At 34.5% G+C, this 23286-nt stretch overlaps 2 protein-coding genes across 5 annotated transcripts in view; one reads left to right on the top strand and one right to left on the bottom strand.

Moving 5' to 3' along the window:
• Positions 1–1023: 1023 nt before the first annotated feature.
• On the top strand, positions 1024–8238 carry LOC124538303 (odorant receptor Or1-like). The gene is made up of 8 exons (XM_047115329.1): positions 1024–1361; positions 1806–1943; positions 2231–2399; positions 5279–5391; positions 5577–5676; positions 5767–5871; positions 7332–7487; positions 8129–8238. Exons 1-8 carry the CDS (start codon positions 1024–1026, stop codon positions 8183–8185), a joined length of 1176 nt encoding a protein of 391 aa, XP_046971285.1. The 3' UTR covers positions 8186–8238.
• A 4933-nt stretch (positions 8239–13171) lies between these two features.
• LOC124538344 (spastin) overlaps positions 13172–23286 on the bottom strand; it is a 28761-nt gene continuing 18646 nt past the window's right edge. For 2 of the 4 annotated variants that reach the window (XM_047115384.1, XM_047115381.1), the window contains 7 exons: positions 20570–20773; positions 20202–20316; positions 19452–19594; positions 18147–18337; positions 15696–15895; positions 14893–15069; positions 14375–14514 (listed from right to left, as the gene is read on the bottom strand). In XM_047115384.1, the coding sequence (XP_046971340.1) occupies positions 14906–15069; positions 15696–15895; positions 18147–18337; positions 19452–19594; positions 20202–20316; positions 20570–20773 (1017 nt within the window). In that variant the 3' untranslated portion in view covers positions 14375–14514; positions 14893–14905. Of the gene's footprint in view, positions 14515–14892; positions 15070–15695; positions 15896–18146; positions 18338–19451; positions 19595–20201; positions 20317–20569; positions 20774–23286 lie in introns of all 4 variants that reach the window. The other 2 variants (XM_047115382.1, XM_047115383.1) reach the window with 2 other exon arrangements.

A 23286-nucleotide genomic window follows, 5' to 3' on the forward strand; every position in this document is an offset into this window, starting at 1 on the left:
ATTTATTACTTTAGAATACAATTCAAGTTTTAAAGTTGTACTTAGCAATTATTTCACCTGTTTTAATTACTACCTTAGTATAAGTTTGTAAACAAAGATCATTACAGTTTACTGCTAATTGTTGTCAATCAATAGTTTATTTGAATGTCGGTTATACAGCGTGTTACGATATTTACATGATTATTTCTAAAAGTTATTCAAAATATTAATGGTAAACAGTTAAAAGTAGTTTATACTTAGTAAGAAAAGTCTATGTATAAGCGAAATTTGTGTTCAAATTACATCAATAGTCATCTTTATGACGATCTGATTTTTGCCATGTCTTTTGTACAGTCTACCTTAAATCTCGCAAATTCATCATTAAGTGGTTGAATGGCTTATATTCAATGAGACAAAAAATAAAAACACATACATCGTAAAATTTAGTCTGACGTGGATGAAAAGTATCATAAAATGTAGGTTGTTACAATCAATGCTCAGTTTTACTAAAAACATAGCATGTTAGTTTGTTTACATGGATTGATGGATGGATTTCAACATGGATAACTTCAACTATTAGTCGTAAGTATTTAAGAGCAAGAGGTACATATTATGTCTCCTCTCCCTTTTTACGAGAACGTTCGCAACCCACAGTGTCCCAATGTGAATTGGTGGAATACACATGTGGCATTTCTATGAAATTAGACACATGCAGGTTTCCTCACGATGTTTTCTTTTACCGCCGTGTACGATATGAATTATAAATACAAATTAAGCACATGAATATTCAGAGGTGCTGGCTTGGGTTTGATCCCGCAATCATCGGTTAAGAGAGGTACATACAACTTTACTTTACAACGAAATTTGAGCTAAACAAATAAACATTGTGGGTTAAATAAAAGCCCTGTAAAAAGAGCAGCCTAAATGTCACTGACAACAACTACAGGCAGTAGATACATACACACACCGTGCCAACATATATATATGTAAGAGCACTTATCGTAAAGTTGAATTATTGCCGCTTTCGTATTTCAACAACGAAAGATGACCGAAAATAATATGGACATATTTCTCTCGAGATCGAAAAAAATTCTCATGATTTTATCAATTTGGTTGCCGCCTACAAAAAATGCTGTTTCGTTCTACGTTGTCAGATTCGTGGTTTTGCTAACGCAATATTCGTTTTTGTTACTCGAAATAATATATATTTTGTTGGTTTGGGGAGATCTGAATGAGGTCTCCGAGGCTTCAAATTTGCTGTTCACTCAGGCCGCCGTCTGCTATAAAGTCGCAGTATTTATTAACAATAAGAGAAATTTAATAAAGTTATTGGATTTTATGGTGGTTGATATCTTCGAATCACAATCTTCTATTCACGACAAGTATTTTTTTTTTATTTATTATAAAATACCATTCATATTATATACCTACCTACTTAAAGGGATTCAACACACAAACCGAATTCGTTGAAGCCCTTTCTTTAAAATATTATTTGGGAACTTCATATTTTGGCTCTGTTTTCCAAAAACGCGCGGCAAATATTATCTTTTCTATCATTCTGACTATCCGAAATTTTCATTGTTCAATACTTAAAATGTGCGCGGACAAAATCTTGTGTATTTGGTTTTTTTTTAATTTATACTATAATACAATAACTTTTATTGGAAAACTGGTAGTCTTATTCAAAAATTAATAAATTTTATAATAATTTTCAGTACAAACCACTCTAGAGCTAGTAACTTCGCATTGTAGCATCCATGACCATAGGTGCTAAATTTAGATATACCTATAGAGGACATTCAAATTTATATGAATTAATTTTACAGGTTACTATTGACGAAAGCTGGCAAAGTGAAAAAATTATGCAACATTTTCTTAGTTAATGCATTAATATCTTGCACACTGTGGACCATCATGCCTTGGTTTGACAGCCCGGATGTGAGGACTTTTCCTTTTAAGATTTGGTAAAATTAACATATAGTCAACTATTTTTATAGAACATATTTTGTATCTGCCTTTATTTTTTAAAGGCCTGTTTGTTATAATATAAATAAGAACGTGTGTTAAAATCATGAGCTCCTGGCAATTAAATTTTACACCAAACAACATTTTTTCTAAAGGAGAAACAATTTAATAAATTTAAAAGTGTAGGTAGTTAGTATTAGCTAGTAGTACGAAGTATTTTTTACTTTTATGTAAGAAAACTGTTTGGGTGTGTACAGGATTCATAATATTTTTGATGCATATGCAGGATGCCTCTAGACCCCTTGAAGTTCTCGGAGTTTGTAACGGGCTATTTGTATCAAGTGATCAGTATCTACATCAGCGCCTTGCTATTCTTCTCCGTTGACAGCATCAGCCTCTCCATGATCATGTTCGGCTGCGCACAAATTGAAATAATTATTAACAAAATACAAAAGGTACCTATGTGAAATTTTATTCTCTATACAAGATTGGTACTGTATTTTTTACATATCGTTCGCACTGAGATGTTCGTTTAGCATGAGTTTCAGCCTCTACATTGTTTGCTAATTCAATTTTGCGTAACAACAGTTTCTTAAATAATAATAAATAAATTTTGAAATTGCAAAGCATATCGTTATATATAATCAAAATCAAAATCAAAGTATACTTTATTCAAGTGGGCTTTCACAAGCACTTTTGAATCGTCATTTAACAATTAAGTGAAGCTACCACCAGTTCGGAAAGTAGATTCTACCGAGAAGAACCGGCAAGAAACTCAGTAGTTACTCTTTTTCAACATTTAAAAAAATACAGTCATGTTAGTTAATTTTTAAGTTAGTACAATTTTCAAACTCAAACTCAAATAACTTTATTCAATATAGAAGCATTACACTATCTTATTGATGGTCAATTGAAACACTACCACCGGTTCGGAAAAGAAAATACCCTGACCTGAGAAGAACCGGCGAAAGAAACTCAGCGGGTTTTTTTTTTTTATTTGTCTCATATATTATTTAAACAATTTAATATGAGATGAAATAGCCAGGAGGCGATCGTTTCATTCCCAAGGTGTGCTATCGATCATAAACTCATTATTTGTATAGTAACCTTTTGCACACAAGCGTTCCTTAATAATTTTCTTAAATTTGGCAACAGAGGCATTTTGAACGCTTTCTGGGATCCTGTTGTAAAAAAGGAGTTAGCCCCACAAAGGAGTTACTGACTCTATGTAGTCGAGTAACAGGAGTAACAAGTTTGTGTTTGTTCCTTGTACCAATGCTATGAGTATCAAATTTTTTCATGAAATCATTAATATTTTTTCGTACATACATAACATTGCAGAATATGTGTTGAGAAGCAACAGTCAATATCTTGATTTCTCTAAATTTATTCCTTAACGATTCTTTAGCTCCTAGGTTATAGATTGCGCGAATAGCCCTCTTCTGTAGCACAAATATAGTATGAAAGCGGCTGCGTTGCCCCACAGCATAATACCGTATGACATTATACTGTGAAAGTAACTGAAATATACTAAGCGAGCCGTATCAACATCGGTACATAATCTAATCTTTTTGACCGCGAATGCCGCAGAACTCAGTCTACTCGCCAATCCGTTAATATGGGGGCCCCATTGCAACTTGGCATCAACAGTAAGGCCAAGAAACTCAGCAGAATCAATTGGATCCATAGATTCCCCGTTAATGAGTACATCGGCTTTTACATTATGTACATTTGGTGTACTAAATTTCACAATTTTTGTTTTATTATTATTAAGCCTAAGATTGTTTACGCTAAACCAATGTACTATATCAGCTATAGCATTGTTTACGTCGTCGTACTGTACCTGTTTTCTATTAATTTTAAAAACTAAGGAGGTATCATCAGCAAACAATACTATATCATGTTTGTTCCCAACAAGAAAGGGCAAGTCGTTTATATATGTGAGAAACAGAAAAGGTCCAAGAATTGATCCCTGAGGGACCCCCATACCAACTGAGACCCCAGGAGAACTATTTCCCTTAACGTCAACCCTCTGAATTCTATTGTTAAGATAAGAAGTCAGAAGGTCAAGCGCACATTCTCTTATTCCATAGTGATAAAGTTTCCTGACCAGAGTCTCATGTTGAACACAATCAAAGGCTTTGGATAAGTCTCAGAAAATCCCTAAGGCATCCCGTGACTCCTCCCAGGCTTCATAGATATTCTTAATAAGCTTGATACCAGCGTCTGTTGTCGAGCGACCCCTCGCGAATCCAAATTGTTTACTATGAAGCAGATTATGTTTGTTAAAATGTTCTAATAATTGATTCAGAATTATTTTCTCAAATATTTTGCTCAGGGTAGGTAGAATCGAAATTGGCCTATAGTTATTGGGGTCTGAAGAACTACCAGATTTAAATATTGGAATAATTTTACTATATTTCATCAGGTCAGGAAATATACCACGTTGGACACAACTATTATCATATTACATATGATAATACTTGTGTCCAACATACATCAATAATCGAATTTATCACCTTTAGAGAAATACCCCATAAATCAGCCGTTTTCTTGATGTCTAGTGACTTAAGGGCGCGTATTATGTCGTTGGGGTTTACAAGGGTAAAATTAAAGTTAGATTTACAAGCTCTTACATTTTCTTTCATCAATGACTCGGCAACATCTGGAGAAGATATAAGTGACTTAGTTGTCAAAACTGGTATGTCAGCAAAAAATTTTTCAAAAACTGTAGCAACTTCCTTTTGACTATTTACTACTTTATTATTATAATTCAGGCTCAATTCGGAGTGGCAACTTGCAACTGCCAACTCTACCAGTTTCACAATTAATAATTTTCCAAGTCATTTTTATCTTGTTATGTGCATTCTTAATTTTATTTTTTATAGTTAAAGATTTTGCCAAAAAGCAATTATTAAATTAATATATCCTACCTGGAAGTCAACAGGTATTAATTCCACGCTTTTTTATCATCTACAAAATCTTGTATCGAATAATATGCCTTTATCAGATATCCTCTGATTTTGTTCTAAATCCAAATCTTAAAGAGAATAGCTTTTTTTTAACTAAAACATTTTTAAAGTTATATTACGTTTTCTTCTGCTTAGTTTAGTGACTAAATATAAGGCCGTAGATCAAGGCTAAGATCCAGGGTTCAAAACCCAGATCCGGTCGATAGCAAGTTATTGTGGTTTTATGTTGAAAAATTGTCAGTGACAGCTCGAAATTAGCAAGTTTAAAGTGTGCATATTACAGACTGACCGTAGATTAACACCTATTATATCGCCTGTGCTGTTTACGAAGTTTTTCACATTTTCCTATTACATTTTTGCAGATACAAAATGCACCGATGTCAGCGAAATTGAAAAAAGAGGAATATAGTGAAATAATCGAAGAAAATAATCAGTTGTTTATTGAGTGTATTCGCCAACACCAGGCGGTTATAAGGTTTTATATTTCACATCTTAATTTTGAGGACTCAAGTTTAATCTGTTGCTTTCTCTATAAAAAGGTTTTCAAAATTGTTCTGGTCTTTGAGAATTACGGACATCTTGTTTGGGTTACCTACTCTACTGCATACGTTTTGAAAAAAATAAATAAGTTGTAGTAGTAATTAAAACACTTTGTTTCAGATTCATTGAATTATTGGAAAACACATATCACGCGAACATTTTTTTCCAATTAAGTGGTACAGTTATTATTATCTGTATCATAGGGCTCTGCATTACTATTGTAAGAATTAATAATTATCAATAACTTAGTCTATAGTCGTAGCCACTTCAGTAGATTTTGTAATTTTATATTTTTTTCACTTATCAATAGGCAAAGACAAGCAGTTTGCAGTTTTACTCGATGTTGGTGTATATGGTAACCATGCTGTCCCAGTTGTTGCTCTACTGCTGGTGCGGAAGCGAACTCACTACTACCGTAAAGACACGTTCCATAAGTATTTAAAAATTTAGGACCATATTCGTGTGATATGAGTATTTAACGCTTTTGTGGCTGTTATTGGTATCAGTAATATTTCAAATATTTATTTTTAATGCTGATCTTAATATATAAAACGATAATCATAAATTATATATTATATATTATTGTTGTTGTTGTACTCTCACATTAAAAATCTCTGTCAAACCCAAGTTTGGAGATTTTAAGGTCAATGGGTGTGGGCAAAACTCCTGTAGCCTGCCACAGTTCCGTTGACCTTAAAGCGCTAAATTCTTTCTTCACTAGCCCTCCCACTACTGTAGATCCTATAACGAAATCAGATACTCTTTCTTATTTATCTTCTCTTGAACCACCAAACTGTCCCTCTTTCTTTTTCCAGTTGGTTTCTGAAGATGTTATCAAGAGGTGTGTCAATTCTATTTCCACCAAAGCCATTGGTAGCGATAGCCTCAGCCTTAATATGATTTTACCAGTGTTGGATGACAATGCACCAGTGATCATGTGCGGTGGGCTATGGATAACACCAAGCTCACTGCAATTGATCTATTGGATTTTAGCAGCGCCTTCAACTCCGTTGATTTTGACATACTTCTTGGTACTCTTCGAGCAGTCAACGTCTCTCCTCCTGTTACTAACTGGTTTCATTCATACCTTTTCGTACGCCAGCAATGTGTAAAAACCGACGATTCCTCGTCAGATTGGTTAGAGCTCACGGCTGGTGTCCCTCAAGGCGGCGTACTTTCACTATTACTGTTTTTATTAATAACATTTCCCGATTTATTATTTCTCCCTTCCATCTGTATGCAGATGATCTACAGCTTTATCGACATTTTAGTTTGGCTGAGCTACCCAGGGCTGTTGATTTATTGAATATGGACCTGTCTGTTATTCAGTCGTGGGCTAAATCTTTTGGCCTTCTTGTGAATACCAAAAAATCACAAGCCATAAATGTTGGCAGTAGCAGGCTTAGAAGCAAGCTAGACTGGGGGCTAGTCCCCAAACTACTTTATGACGGGATTCCAATTTCTTACTGCGATTCAGTAAGGGACTTGGGTCTTGTTATTGACTGCAATATGTCCTGGGTGGCCCAAGTCAATGATGTTAGCAAGCGGATACACTACACTTACCACTCTCTTAAACATCTCCAATACTTTCTCCTTTTCAGTACAAAAATTATGCTAGCGCAATCTCTTCTTCTACCAAACCTCGACTACGCTGATGTTTGCTTTTTGGATGTGACTGAGGAGCTACTTAATAAATTAGAGCGTCTTCAAAACCTGGCTATTTGGTTCATTTGCGGCTTACGTAAATATGACCATATATCTGCATTTCGTACTCAACTTAAATGGCTCCCTATCCGCCTTCGCCTATTTTTATTTGTTGACACATTTTAGTTATATGCTATAATATTACTTGAATTCTATTGATTGGATTTTCAGAGCGAAAAGTTGCGCGAATGTTTGTACCAATGTCCATGGTACGAACAGGATGCCAAGTTCAGGAGATCTCTTCTCATTGCGATGGAGACTATGAAAAGACCAATTATTTTTAAAGCCGGTCATTACATTCCGCTTTCGCGGCCTACTTTCGTGTCTGTAAGTATACCATGACTTTTGTTGAACAATATTGTTGTACTTACTAAGTAAACTATACATATATATTTATATACATAAAAAGACGGCAAACTAAAAGGACTTCTTGGTTTGTGTCGTTCCAAAAGCTTTCTTTCCAATGTCTAACTAGATTGTATACAGTTGAAATTTCCTCTCTTCATTGCTTTGGTCTTGTGCGCGTAAATGTTAAGGTCTAACTCCAAACTTACAGTTTTTCGATATTTAAGTCCGTATCAAAACACACTTTGTTGAGGCGTTGGCTGAGGAGAAGATAGGGTTTTTGTTTTATTTATTTATTGTAAAAAGTTACACCATCGATTTATCACTAAACACTTATAAAATATATTTAATGGGTGAACTAAGGGTGACATTCGAGGTGATACATCTTTATAGGTGTAAACAACAAAATTTTAAGGTCACCATTTTAAAGTGTCTATTATGCAGAGTCGACATCTCGGATAAGTTTACTGGACGAAATTTAATTCAATGACAGGACCGTTCTTTCAGTGACCAACCACTCCTGTCCTACCTGAGAACCCCGTTCAGCTGTGACGATTTTATTTTACAAAGAAAAAGAACCATTAGGTATATCTATTGATTATCATAATACATTTTTTTTGCAGATTCTTCGAACATCTTATTCGTATTTCGCTGTTTTGAATCAAGCTAATAATAAATAACTTAATGAGCCTTAAGCTTAAGGGTTCAAATAATATTCATTAAATGTTGTAGAATGTAGATGAAATAAATTAATTATTAATAACAGTTTTTTAGTGTATAATCCTTTATTTATAAAATTAAAAACAAATATGTGAATAAGCAGATGATCCACCTGGATGTTAAGGGGTTAGCACTGACAATAGCGCTGTAACAAATATTAACCATTATTTCCTTTTCCGTTAGGGAAGTTTTCAGTTTACGCACCAATTTTGGCTTTCATGTAGCCCGTTGTCATTAATATTTATTACGTTGTTATTAATATTTAATCTTTCAAGTATATAAAAGAAATATAAAGATGGCTTTTCATGATTCCTATATAAACAGCGCAGTTGTAATGTTTTATACATAATTTATAGTGTCAAATCTTACATACTTAAATTTAAATTGTCTTTGGTCGATAGTAGACAAAGATGCTATAAGCAATCAATGAGCGTTGAATATTGAAATATATTAACTTAATATTGCTCATTTCCGAAACCGACGGTTGATCTTTTTTCTTGATATTTACTGTATCAGTAACTATTTCATTCATAATTATGGCATTAATTGTATTAGTCTAGCTATGAGGTCTTTGAACTACCGCCATTGTGAAATTTGCACGTTAATTGGTATAATGAATTAGCAAGGTCTTGCTACGTGCAGGAACACTCAGTTCAGCCTTACCATTACGATTTCGAAATCCCAAGTTGAGCGAATTGGATAAATGAGGTAAAAGTGAATAAAACATCCAGATTCACAAATTAATTGTTTTATTAATAGGTAAACCGTGTATCACATATGCGTTGTGTACATTCACGACATTTTAGGCAAAAATGTGCTTAGTTTTATGAAAAATTATGAAAAAATACACTTTTTTGTAACACTCAACGACGCTTAACTAATAAAAACTTTTTAGTCAAGTCAGTAAATTCGTGCGCTTAAATTAAACAAAGGCGAGCGTGTAAAGTAATAACAACCACGTTTCGAAACATACATTCATATCTCACAACGATACCAGTTTTATGCTACAACCAGCGCTGTTTGGGGAAATAAACTTTTCGAAAGCTGCTGTACGAAGCTAAAGGGGAGGTTTGCGTTCAAAATTTAATTCACAGCCCGATAATTTTACTCACAGCCACACTTGACGAACTAATTTAAAGACGCTATCGTAATTGTAGCATAAAACGGTCTCGAAGCGAACTTAAACAAGATTACATTAAAAACAATCGTAACATTCGCACTGATATTGTTTTATCAAAATTTGAATACAACCACTTAACAATACCGATAAATCGTTCCCGTCTTCGAAATAACGTTACACCAATTCAGCCTCTACGTAAAAATACTTAAGAGATAAATTGGTCTGTAACATTATCAAAGAATCATAAGAGCGCCTAAAATACCTTATCCGACACCATTACACATATGTATTCGAAATTTACCTTAAAGAAATAATACCATTTGACAATTCATTGAAATATTTTAATATGGTAACAATCAGTCACATATCGTCACTTATTTCTTAAGAAGCTCTGATAAAATGATATTGGCCGTCCATAACACCGAATGTATTGAGAAAAGAAATTAAATGGAAAGCGTAATTTTTTTGTTAAAAATATCAAAATTTTAAAGCACTGTTACAGTGTTACGGCGGTCGCTTACTCGATTTAACAATGTTGTCTGATGCAAAAATGCGTAAATAATAAGGCATGGTTTATTATTATCTATATCACAGCGATGCAATGCCTTTGAGATATAGATTTCAGTACAGTTCATTTAATATTTTTATGGTAAACAGAGCCAATAATTTGAAACATAATTGAAACAATAACATATTAAAACAAAAATTTCCAATTTATTTAGAATACAAATACACAATTTACTGATTTTCAATAATTTATGTAAAATGTTTAGGCGAACGTAATAAATAAACCTATTAACATACAATTAAATTTCTAAACGATATTCTTGATTGACATTACGTATATTTAAATGCGAATAATAGCGATAAGAAAAAAATCTATTTCGTAAAAATAATTTACATATAATTTATTAAAAGTGAAAATTCATTCAAAAACCATTAACAACCATACAATTTTATGCAAATATTTAAAAAATTCAAAACGTATAAGATTGTTCTTACTTAGTTCACATTAGGCGGGACCGATATAATTATCGTCCCGACAATAATTATTGTCGTTTAATGTTGGATTTTTATTTGAATAGCAACATTCATATTGGTGGGAGGCGATAAAATTACCGGATATGACACGTTTCTCGAACGTTCTACAATAATTAAACTCACAATTAGTAAATACGCTTATTAGGTAAATGCAAGGTTTTTGTCAGCCAGAGACAAAAATAATCGGTCCAACAAAATGTGAACTAACTCTTAAGAAAGCGGTATCTAATAGGCACAACCTAATTATTTAGAAGTTTTTGATCACAATTAACAACGTTACATATTACAAGTCTTGAAAGGCATTTTGAACATATTTTATTAAGACTTGTTCACTGTTACTTTATATATTTTACATTGGTAACACTGATGTTCTGTGTTTCTAATTAAGCTTGCAAATAAAATGAAACATGGCGAGCATGTTTGAAGAAAAATAATGTAGACTGTTTCAAGGAATAAAACTAGTCGGAATAATTTAATTTTTAACTACATTATCTATAATTGAATTTGAAATTAAAATTAAATGATCAAATTGTTCTGGTTGTCCATATGTTTGTTCTGTGACGATTCCATTATTTATTATTATGTTATTACATTTGGACTTTAATTCTATCCGTCGGAACTACTAACATAAGTCAAATTATAATTTTGTTTCTATTTCAGTCATTTATTAGATCAAAGCCTACGTTTAAGAAATAATCGAGCAACGTCTCATATGTTTTATAAAAACACCTTAAAAATATCAACAAATACTGTTTTTTTTTTTAATTGATTGATTACAAGACGAGGCTACACCTTTGCGGTTAAAATAAAAATCGAATCTAAATTAATCTTGTACAGCTAACATTTGCCTGCACATTTCTATTGCTTAAACAGATACGATAGGCGTATTTTTCTACAAATAATGCCGGTGCCACACATTCGACGAAGTCCAAAAAAGATCAGCGGTCACATATGTCATAAATTTTTCAAACGATCATGATATTACTTTTAACAAATAATTTTTCGAATGTGTAGCACCGGTCGACTGAGAAAGCTATAGTAAAAATATATTACGTCTACTTAGAACTGCGTTAATATCTACGTCGCTGTCTTTCAAGGTAACACGGCTACAGATAATAAATAATTTTGATCGAGAATAGAAGACTACTATTGGCTAGCGTGCGGAACAGTCTACGTAAGACTAAATAGTATTAGCTATGAAACTATTTTATATGACTAAGTATACACGACATAAATAAATTCACATTAGAAAGATAGATAAATATCATTAATTTACAAAGTACAATTTTATGACCTGTTCTGTCATATAGTAGAAATAGTTAGAAGGTCACTTTATAAGCGGGCAGCGGCCATATACTATTTAGTCCTACGTTGAGAGTGAGCCCTTGGGGAGATGAAATTAGTCATTCGTTTTATTTTATTTACTAGCGATTATTAAGTTATATAACATAACGGAAACCATTGTTAAAGGATATAGTGGAGTATCTAATTTCAATATTACAAAAACCAATGTTCTATTATCCCTCTCCAAGGCCTCAAACTGAACCATAGATTAAAGACAAGAACCGTAGCCAATGATGTTGTAGTAAACAGATATGTTATTAACGCGCAAAAAGTGAAGACCAGAAAAAGTCCTAATTGGGACGTTTGCCTTTAATTGTTTTACGTAGTAATACGTTATATTACATCATAATTACGTAGTAATACGTTTTGCGTAATTAAAACATCTAGGTATCCCTTTGACTTATTGTTTTTATCAAGCTATCCTTTTTACTTGTAACGAAATGTAATATAAACGGTCAACGGCGCGGCACACTTTTTTCTGTTGTTTAGTATGGGTATAACATATCTGTTTATTAGAATATCATTGACCGTAGCAGAATGAACTCATATCATCGATTATCTTTAGTCTATGGCAAGAGGAATAGTAACCGTCCTGCTTGTTATATGGTACACTATATCGAGATATAATAATTGCATGGTCCTGTATTCGATAATAGCCGAATAAATACATTAAAATACGAAGGTATAGTCGATTTTTATAATAAACTATGAAAATATATGATTTTCTTCACAATTTCGCTCATTTTTCTTCACATTAACATGTTACCATTTTTGAGCAAATCATTATCGTTTTCGGCTAAATGGAAGCTAGCTATATACCGTTTATTTACCCGTTATGTATGTCTTTCGTATTACATGACTCATCTATTCATAAGATTTGCAGCATAATTTTAAAAACGTTAACATAATTAGGGCAAGATTCTATTTAAATTAAAAAATAATAATAATAATTAATAATCAACAGAATTAGAATAAGTACAATAACAACAACAAATTTGTTTTCTTTTTCGATTGAATGAAAGTCGCGTCTTGGTATTCAAAAATCACAAAAATGATCTACCGTATTCTTTATAAACAGAAAGATTTTTAAACTTATTCTCGGTAATAAAGACGCGACTTTACATAAATAAATTTCCTATACGATCATGATATCGTCTGCACTGAGCAGAATTTATTTAACTACATCCAACAGAATAACAGTCGACAATCCAATAGTCACATAAAAAAAAAACAATTCATTTGACATTGACAGATCACCGTTCTTTTGACAATTATATTTTAACATATTGACGAAATAATCTGTGCCTTGCGGCAAAACTTTCAATGAAACAAAAAAATGGAAAACAATTTCTTTTAAAAATATTGGCAGAATGAGAACATTTAATTTAAGAATTTAATCAAATTTTTAACAGTCCATAATGATTTGGCATGACTGAAAAAAAAATTCTCTCTGGTTACGAAAGGGTAGCAAGTCACTAGCCTCATAGAATTAGTTAAGACTGTGTTCAGCTGAATCAGCGACATATTTGTAAACTTTTTAGTGTTTTTAAGATAGAAAAGTTTTTATCACTTGATGTTAAATTTACCATTTCATATATTAAAAGTTATTAGTAGATAATCATAATAAAGTTAAACGTTAATGTTGTTTTTATAAGAATATCTAAAGTCTTTAATATTTCCATATAAAAATCTTTATTTAAGTTTATTGAAGTTTTTGTGTAATTTTATAATGATAGTTATTATATAATTATTGGATTGTAGACGTGTGCTTAAAATAAATAAATACTAATAAAATTAAAAAAAAAAAAATCGTTAAGCTACATTCAATTGCAACATATTCATACATCATTACATCCAAATATACAAAGTGATGAGGTACTACGTATAAACGGTTAACACATTTTGTACAACATTCCCTTCGATTATTCACTGGTATAGCTAAATACATTAAAACCTTAGATAAAGGTGCGTTTACACTGTCGTAAAAAAATATCTTTATTCAAGTTTACAAAAACAGTCCCAGTATAATTAGCGACATACGACTAATGTAAGCACACCTTTACTCTTTTCACACATATTATGCCTTTGTTAGGCTAATTGTTTCACAGATTCTTGCAAAAACAATATAAATTTAAAATGAAATTCTACAAATTTATATTCTAAAAGCATACACCAGAGGGTTTAAAATTGCGTGCACATGAATAGCCTGCTGTTTGAATAAAATCAGTCCGATAGCGCCAAAAGGATAAGCGAGATCTGAACAAATGTCGCATTTTACTTGACATACGGTTTATTTTTGAATGTTCTCCTTTTGACTGGACGGGTTTACATTATAATGTAACACGACTCAATAGAGAAGTGTAGATTTTGTAAGCGACTTCTTTACATCTAGAAACATTGAAAGCTACTTCTCTATTGATCCGGATTACATTCGCCACGAATAAGGCAGGACTTAGAGATCAATTATTCATTTTCTTTTCTATGACTTAATATGGCCATACGCTTGGCAACTACAGTCAAAACCTGGTTTTTTGACTAGAGGAGTTAAAATTACTTTCATTCCTAAATTACTTTACAACAAAACAATTTAAAATATGTTATTCGGTTAGTTCATTGGAATTTTACGAGGGAAAAGTTTGGAGATTCTTAAAATTTGAGCGATATATAAAATTCTGGAATAAATTCATTACAATTAGAAATTCAATCGTTCCGGCGCATGTCCATCGCAATAACGATATTGCCTTAAGAGTATTGGACTCACCTCGTATTATTGTAATCCAGTACCTGCGGAAATAACGTAAATTAATAAATGGGGAAGCATAAGGCGAAAGATTTATACGATTTGAAGGGTAACCAGGGAAGCTATTATTGCTGGTTCAAACCCAGGCAAGCACAGTGAATTTTCATTAATTGTGTTTATAATTAATCTCGTGCTAGGCGGTGAAGGAAAACATTGTGAGGAAAACTGTATGTGTCTTATTTCAATGAAATTCGCATTGGAGCAGCGTGGTGGAATACGCTCCTAAATCTTCTCCTCAAAGGGAGAGGAGACCTTAGCAGTGGGGAATTTAGTCAGGCTGTTACTGTACTGTACTGACGAATAATAATAAATCTTTAAGATTCACGATACTGCTTCTTTTTATGCAAAATATACCTTATTACCTGTACATAAAGTTCAAACTCCTTGCTCGCCGTATTGCACAGACCACTTCTCGTAGGCGACGATGCTGAGCGGTGACACGGACGGCCGGATCCTCTTTAGCGAGTCCATGAAGTCCTGGAACGTGATACTCCGGACCAGAGACAGGTCGAGACACTTCACCTCCTCTGGGTCTAGTTCTGTAACCACGCGGATAACGTTAACATTTCATATAAAAATTATCATATATTTTTAAAGTTAAATATAATGTTATATAAATGTCATGCACTTTTTTAAGTTTTCAGAACCTATGTTTGTTTTTCACCTTGACAAGATAAATACCAGGCTGCTCGGAAAGTTGAGTAAGCCAGAGAAAATAAAATAACGAGGACCTTAATCAATCCCCTCAGTACTCCAAAGTAGAAAGAGGTGCTATTTAGGGATTATTGTGCACAGGATTATATTGAAAAAGCACTACGTTTCTATTTGGGTGTGATTGAAGGCTTTCATGTGTGAAAGAGATCGTAGCTGACTGCTTCCTTAGTTAAGTGGTTAGATATGAGGTCATTTATTTCGAAGTTATGTCCCAGTCAGGTGAGTTTAAGGTTTATTATGTTATTTTGTTGAAAAAATTCTAAGTTACAGCCTTGAATCTGCATGTTGGTCACAATGTGTGTACGAGTGCACGGCAGGAAATCCATGCTTTGGTGGGCACGCAAAATCAGTGGGCATGCGTTCGATACACTTGCCGGTCGTCTCGTATTCGTCGTCCTGGTGGGTTAGTTAGGTTAGTAAGGCTATGGTTGCGTGACACTGTCGCACGCACCTCGGATGGGCCCGAGCGCGGCGTCGCGGCACAGCGCCGTGAGGTCGCTGCCCGAGTAGCCGTCCGTGAGCGCGGCCAGGCGCGCCAGCTCGGCGGCGCTCAGCTCGGCCGCCGCCGCGCCGCGCGCCAGCACGCCCGCCAGCAGCGCGCCGCGCGTGCGCGCGTCCGGCAGCGACACGTACACGCGCTTGGGGAACCGCCTGCCACACGCGAAAGCCCGTTACCACAATGAGCTCGCGCCAGAAAGCCCGTTAGCACAATGAGCTCTACGCTCACAGTTTTTACATTTAAATTAATATACCCCGTAGTAAGTAAGCACAATGAGCTCTACGCTCACACTTTTCAAATTTAAATAAAAAATACAAGTATGTCTGAACGTTTCATATATCTGTTGTTTAAGCGAGCTCGAACTCGTAGGATTACTTTTTATGCTTAACGAGAACAGACTGCGAGCGAACCCGCGGGTGACCACTACTTAAAATGTTTGATATATCTATTGTTCAAGCGAGCTCGAGAGGATTATTTTTTATGCTTAACGAGAGCAGACTGCAAACGAACCCGCGACTACTCGACCACTCGTTAATTGAAAACCGTAATGAAGCTGCTGAATTAGCATGCAAACACAATTAAGTGATCATAACAAATCTTAAAATAACTTTCGATAAAAATTAATAAATACTAAAGTATCGACTTTTAATAAAACCCGTATGATTATATAAGTATAAAATTATCATAATTACAGCATTACTGTCAAATATTGCAAATTTATTCTTTCATTGATGACTAAAACTTTTTTATTGAAGTTACCTCCCGAGTCGAAACTTGATTATAGCCACTTTCGATATTCCTTTCGAATAAATGCATATAATAAAAGTATAATATCGGTTGTAAATGGTGTTTGTTGAATTTGAACATATATGGTTAGGAATTTTAAACTAACTTACATATGTAAGAATCATTTTTGCCCTTTAATTTAGACTGTATCCACGATTTACTCTTCTTAAAAAAAAGTTCCTAAAGAACTTCCTATCTACAAAAAAGGTTTTAAAGTGGAATCCCCAAACTAAAACGAGGTACATTAGCCGCTCGAAAATTAAACATTTAAAAAACTCAAGTGTTTAAAAAAATTAAATTAAATATGACTAAAAATATCTTGTATCAAAACGAAATTATAGTATATTGGAAAATTTTAAACAAATATGGTTATCTGTTGGCTGCCGGCCACGTTCTGAACAATTTAAAGGCAAGAAGGAAAAGTAACATAACTTTGTTGTTTATGAAATCAAATTAAAATAAATCACTTTACTGGGAGAACTTGGTATGATTTTAAAAATCAAAATATAAAAATGAAAACTTATTTTGGAATCAATCGTCATCGTAAATATCCTAATGGGTTATTAATTGTAGTTGGGTTATTGTCAACGCCATACATTTGCAATATGGCACTAATTCAATATGGCAGTGGCCCTACTCTTGAAGTCCAATAAAATTAATTACCAATATAAATAAACATAATGCTCCCTATCTCTATAGCGATAAAGTGTACGATGTGAAATATGAGTCATAAATGATATACCTAAACCTACTCCATGAATCAGTCTGTCTATTATTGAAAACCACATGAAAATCCGTTCAGTAATTTTGTAGTCTTTTTGTTTTATAATATGTCGTGATAACGAAAACAGAGGCAACATTTATTAAATAAGTGATGTTTCTCTCGATAAGAAAAGTAGATTTGTAACTACTAGCGCAATTTTAGATTGAATTAATCTCCGTGGTCGTGTGGTGTGTACACCGGTTTTCACACGCCACTCCGAGGTCCTTAGTTCGATTCCCAGCCAGCAGAGTCAATGTTCAAGTCAGATTATCATTACTTTGTCTTGGGTCTGGGTGTTTGTGACGTCGTTACTTCTGATTTTCCATAACACAAGTGCTTTAGCTACTTACATTGGGATCAGAGTAATGTATGTGACGTTGTCTTAGGGATCAGCGTAATGTATGTGACGTTGTCTTAGGGATCAGCGTAATGTATGTGACGTTGTCTTAGGGATCAGCGTAATGTATGTGACGTTGTCTTAGGGATCAGCGTAATGTATGTGACGTTGTCTTAGGGATCAGCGTCATGTATGTGACGTTGTCTTAGGGATCAGCGTAATGTATGTGACGTTGTCTTAGGGATCAGCGTAATGTATGTGACGTTGTCTTAGGGATCAGCGTCATGTATGTGACGTTGTCTTAGGGATCAGCGTAATGTATGTGACGTTGTCTTAGGGATCAGCGTAATGTATGTGACGTTGTCTTAGGGATCAGCGTAATGTATGTGACGTTGTCTTAGGGATCAGCGTAATGTATGTGACGTTGTCTTAGGGATCAGAGTAATGTATGTGACGTTGATTCAAAAAAAAAAAAAAATGTTTTCTGAGTTTTATATTATTGTTTTGTCAACGGTACCTGAGCGCGGCCTCGTCGAGCTCCTGCGGGCGGTTGGTGGCGGCCATGACGATGAGGCGGTCGGCGCCGGCGGCGGGCAGTCCGTCGAACTCAACGAGGAACTCCGTCTTGAGGCGCCGCGACGCCTCGTGCTCGCCCGACGAGCGCTCGCACAGAAGCGAATCCACCTCATCCACGAAGATTATCGCCGGCTGCGACACAGAAAACGGTCTTACTTTTTTTTTTTTTTTAAATGTATAGGCTAGCGCTTGACTGTATCACACCTGATGGAAAGTGGGATACAGTCTAAGATGGAGCGCGCTTGCCTAGAGGGTGCCTATTCACTCGGGACTTGAAGGTACCCATATTGTAGGTGGTGGGGGGAGGGTATTCCAGACCTTGGCGGTGCGTATCAGAAACGAGGAAGCAAAACGTTTCGTACGTGTCTTAAATACGTCAACGTCAACCACGTACGGGTGAAGATCCTTTCGATATATTCGACTTAATACTTATGTATTGACGGCTTGGTATATAATAAAACCTAACTAAATCCCGAAGCTTTACAACAACAACAGACAGTAAATTCCCACTGCTGGACTAAAGGCCTCCTCTCCCTTTGAGGAGAAGGTTTGGAACATATTACGCTGTTCCAATGCGGGTTGGTGGAATACACATGTGGCAGAATTTCTATGAAATTTGTCACATGCAGGTTCGTTGACGATGTTTTCCTTCACCGCTGAGCACGAGATGAATTATAAAGACAAATTAAGCACATGAATCAGCGGTGCTTGCCTGGGTTTGAACCCGCAATCATCGGTTAAGATGCACGCGTTCTAACCACTGGGCCATCTCGACTCCGGCTGCGGCGTCACAGACAGCGGTCTTACTTAATACTTTTGTTTTGACAGCTTGGTATCTAATAAAACCTAACTAAATCCCGAAGGTTTATAGATTTTATATTGCCTTTTTGGAATCAAAAAGTTACATATCTGACTTCAATTTATCTATTGATAATAATCTTTTGACATGAAATGTTTTTGCTGACATTACAATTTCGCCGCTAGCAACACTCATTTTATTTTTTTTAAATCCTCCAAATTTTATTCGGTCTTTCTCAGGACCGCGCTGTTCTATCCGATGCGGTGGTAGATTTTGACTATCAATAAGTGTATTATTGATTATGCAGCTATATTGATATTTTTTACTTTAACTTGGTAATATACATATCATGGATATAGTTGATTTTTAAGATGCAAACCGGTACTATTATTCGGACGATCCCAACTTTCACTATCTACCGTTTTTAAAGCGTTTTATACTTCGTACCTGCAGTTCCCTGGCCACTTGGAACAGTGCACGGACCATCTTCTCCCCATCACCCACGTACTTGCTGGTAAGCGTCGCCGCGGATATCGAGAAGAACGTCGCTGAACATTCCGCCGCCACACATCGGGCCAGCAACGTTTTACCTGATGGAACAAACGATTTATTGGTACCCAAATTGGTTATATATAAATAAATATGAGACAACATCACATACATTACTCTGATCCCAATGTAAGTAGCTGAAGCACTTGTATTATGGAAATCAGAAGTAACGACGGTACCACAAACACCCAGACCCAAGACAACATAGAAAAATGGTAATCTACATCGACTCGGCCGGGAATCGAACCCGGGACCTCAGAGTGGCGTACCCATGAAAACCGGTGTACACACCACTCGACCATGGAGGTCGTCGTACATTACATTTAAACAAACTATTTAATTAATGAAAGTATTCAAAAAATATCATTCTATATATAAATATCATAACTATGTTTTACTTTGCAGATAAATATTGCCTGAAAACTTTATATGTCACATTAAACAAATTAATGAAAGAATATTTTGTCTATAACGTGAGAGTACTCACTTCTAAAAATCTTTAATAGACACAAAATATTTTATTATATTGAATAAACATCAATTTTGAAACGGTAAAGATGTTTTTGTTCTGTAAAGAATATTATTGTTTTACAAAATTGTAAATCATCTATTATCATAAATACGAGTTTGTGTTATATTAAAAATTACCATTTCCAGGAGGTCCGAATAGAAGCAACCCTTTAGCTGGTGACCTGAGTCCCGTGAAGAGTTCGGGCCTCAGGGATGGCAGCACTACCATTTCTTGCAGGGCTTGTTTTGCTGCCTAAAATAATTAATATTTATTAATATAAGTAATATGTAAAGTTAAGATGGCTCAACCCATATTTAAGTCAGCAAAACTATACTAACTTATGTAACACATACTTTTGAAATACTGCAAGTTGTGATTTAGGATTTTCTTGAAATAAATAGTACCCTTTAGGCCATAAGGTCTTAAAATATTTCTGTACTTACTGTGCTACAATGCTATTAAGTTCTGATTATGATAATTTTAAACTACAAGAGTGGTCGCTTACCTCTTGACCAGCGATGTCCTCCCAATGAACCTTCGGGCCACCTTCAACTATCTCGTCCAGTATTAGTTGGACTAGCTTCGGATCTACTCCCCGTACCGCCAGCGTTGGCTGTGGGGTTCTACTCCGAGTGGGCGTCCCGCGCTGAGAGCCTCCCCCTACAGCTCGTCTGACTGGCGAACCGTTTACTGGCACCTGATATGCGCTCTATACGTGAGAGAAGTAGTCTTTGTTAATGGCGATGAGATGGTTAGTGAGGCAGATTAGAAATTAAAATTGAAATCCACACTGTATTGTTAATATATTTATATTGAATATTAACATAAACAGATTGTACCAATGACAATCAGCATTGGATTTTGGAACCCAACTTGGAAGCTGTATGGTACCTATTTAGGACACGATTCATTGCTTACCAAATCTCTTTTTTTTATAGATTAAGTGGCACAACATTTGTTTGTCTTATTTTTTGTCAGGTTTTATTTTAATACTTCTTATAATTGTGCCGTGTCCTAATAAACTTTTCTTTATTTATTTTTAATAGTTGTAATTAGACTCTGTTTAAGAAATTTTATAGACTGTGTTAGAAACAAAGATTTAAATTTTTACGTCACGTAAATGTTTGTACTAAGATGAGGTACATTAGTAATAATTATTATTGGTTATTACAATTTTATTATGGTTAATGATTTAGTAAGCTTTGTATTTGTGTATTAAAAACTTTTCGTATGTTATTTTTTGATGGAGAGTGAATGACATGCCAATTCAGTAACAGATAAAAAATACAGATTCTAAATTTTCATGATTTTTTTACGAGCCTATCTTAGCTTATATCATGTGCAAGATTTTTCACGAAAATGTAAAAAAAGGTAAAAATAATCCACATGATTACTATTGCCTTTTTTATTACGAATAAAGTAAAGTTGTTGTGCGAGCATAATTATGAGACAATTAAAAAATACTTTGAATGAATCATCACACAATTAGATAGAGCGTAAAGTAAAACAGGACGAAAATGATTTTGTATGTAGATAGGTGTAGATAGCTCGAGTAATATAAAAATGTTAAGTGCACACAAGGACATATTTAGAAGAACATAAAAAAAAGTTTTAGTAAGTAACTTCCCACAGCTGGGTAAACTGATGCATCTGATATCATCACGATATTTCAACGCAGTTTGATATTACAAGTTTAAGGATGAACTATTTCTAGTGTTAAGTTCCTTCTTCTTTCTTTAAATGCCTGTCACATGTAAGTTCAAACACTTTGTTTGTGTTGCTTTAAATTATTGTCACATGTAAGTTGTAATATTTCCGTATAACATAATTAGATAAATTTAAGCAAAGCTGAAGTCTCACATGCTCAACCTTGTTTGGTATGACGACGGTAATACTCAAACGTTTAAAACAAACTTTGTTGGGAGTTTCAAAGTGTGTCACATTTCGATAGCGGCTGACTGGTTTCGTACAATGTGACAAGGTTACAGGGACAATACGTTTATTATGAGCAACAATTTGGGATGCCTTCTGGCCAATGTGACCAGCGCACAACTAAACTAAACGCAAGCTAAACGCACGGTTAGAACGCGTGCATCTTAACCGATGATTGCAGGTTCAAACCCAGGCAAGCACCGCTGATTCATGTGCTTAATTTGTCTTTATAATTCATCTCGTACTCAGCGGTGAAGGAAAACATCGTGAGGAAACTTGCATGTGACAAATTTCATAGAAATTCTGCCACATGTGTATTCCCCCAACCCGCATTGAAACAGCGTGATGGAATATGTTCCAAACCTTCTCCTCAAAGGGAGAGGAGGCCTTTAGCCCAGCAGTGGGAATATACAGACTGTTGTTGTATAATATGCAAGCAAACATTGCAGTGTCCACAAGACACAATTATCTACGATACGACTGTCATAACTTCCTGTTTTACATAAGACACAGATTAGATATTTCATATCTACAACAACGCACTTAAAAAGCCCAGCCTTTATTCAATGAGCGGAAAAAGTTGACGTGTCAAAAGTTTCATCTTCAATTTCTCCTTGAGTCAAACTTGCTATGAAATAAAATACATGAAAAAATTCTCAAACCTTCCCGGACGATTTCTTATTTACTAAATTACGTCACTGGTCGCCTTACCGATAAAATTCATTATAAACTTAGTTATATTTTCACTTTCATATTTGCATACATATTCCGACTATCTCGTTTATAACATAACCTGTATATTTGATATTGGTTTATACGTATTGTACGTAGCGTTATTTGTATTACGTACGCTATTATTTAACTCATAATGATAAGGCTTTGTTTGTGAATCTTAGCAAGCAATGAGAAAGACGATTCATATCTAGAAAGTGAAATTTACCGTTACATCAATAAATAAATACGACCAGATAGATAGTCGTATTCATTTACGATTCGCATTTATTAGCTGTCTAGAAAGAAAGAAGGAACAGAATAATAATTTCATTGAAAACATACTGTAAAGCTATCCCTCAGTCTTGCGTGAAAAGCAAATATATAAATATAGAATACTATCCTTTTATCCGTAAGGCTCGTTTTAGGATTGGACGATACAATAATCTAAAACGCTCCGGCCTTACTGCTATTGGACAATACTTTCAATGAAATATTTTATTCTTTATATAAACGACTCTTTCAATCCAAGGATGTCATAAGATGATAAGGCTATTTTCAATCTCACTTACGTACATA

This window comes from Vanessa cardui, chromosome 20, assembly GCF_905220365.1.
Source record: "Vanessa cardui chromosome 20, ilVanCard2.1, whole genome shotgun sequence".
NCBI classification, from domain to species: domain Eukaryota; kingdom Metazoa; phylum Arthropoda; class Insecta; order Lepidoptera; family Nymphalidae; genus Vanessa; species Vanessa cardui.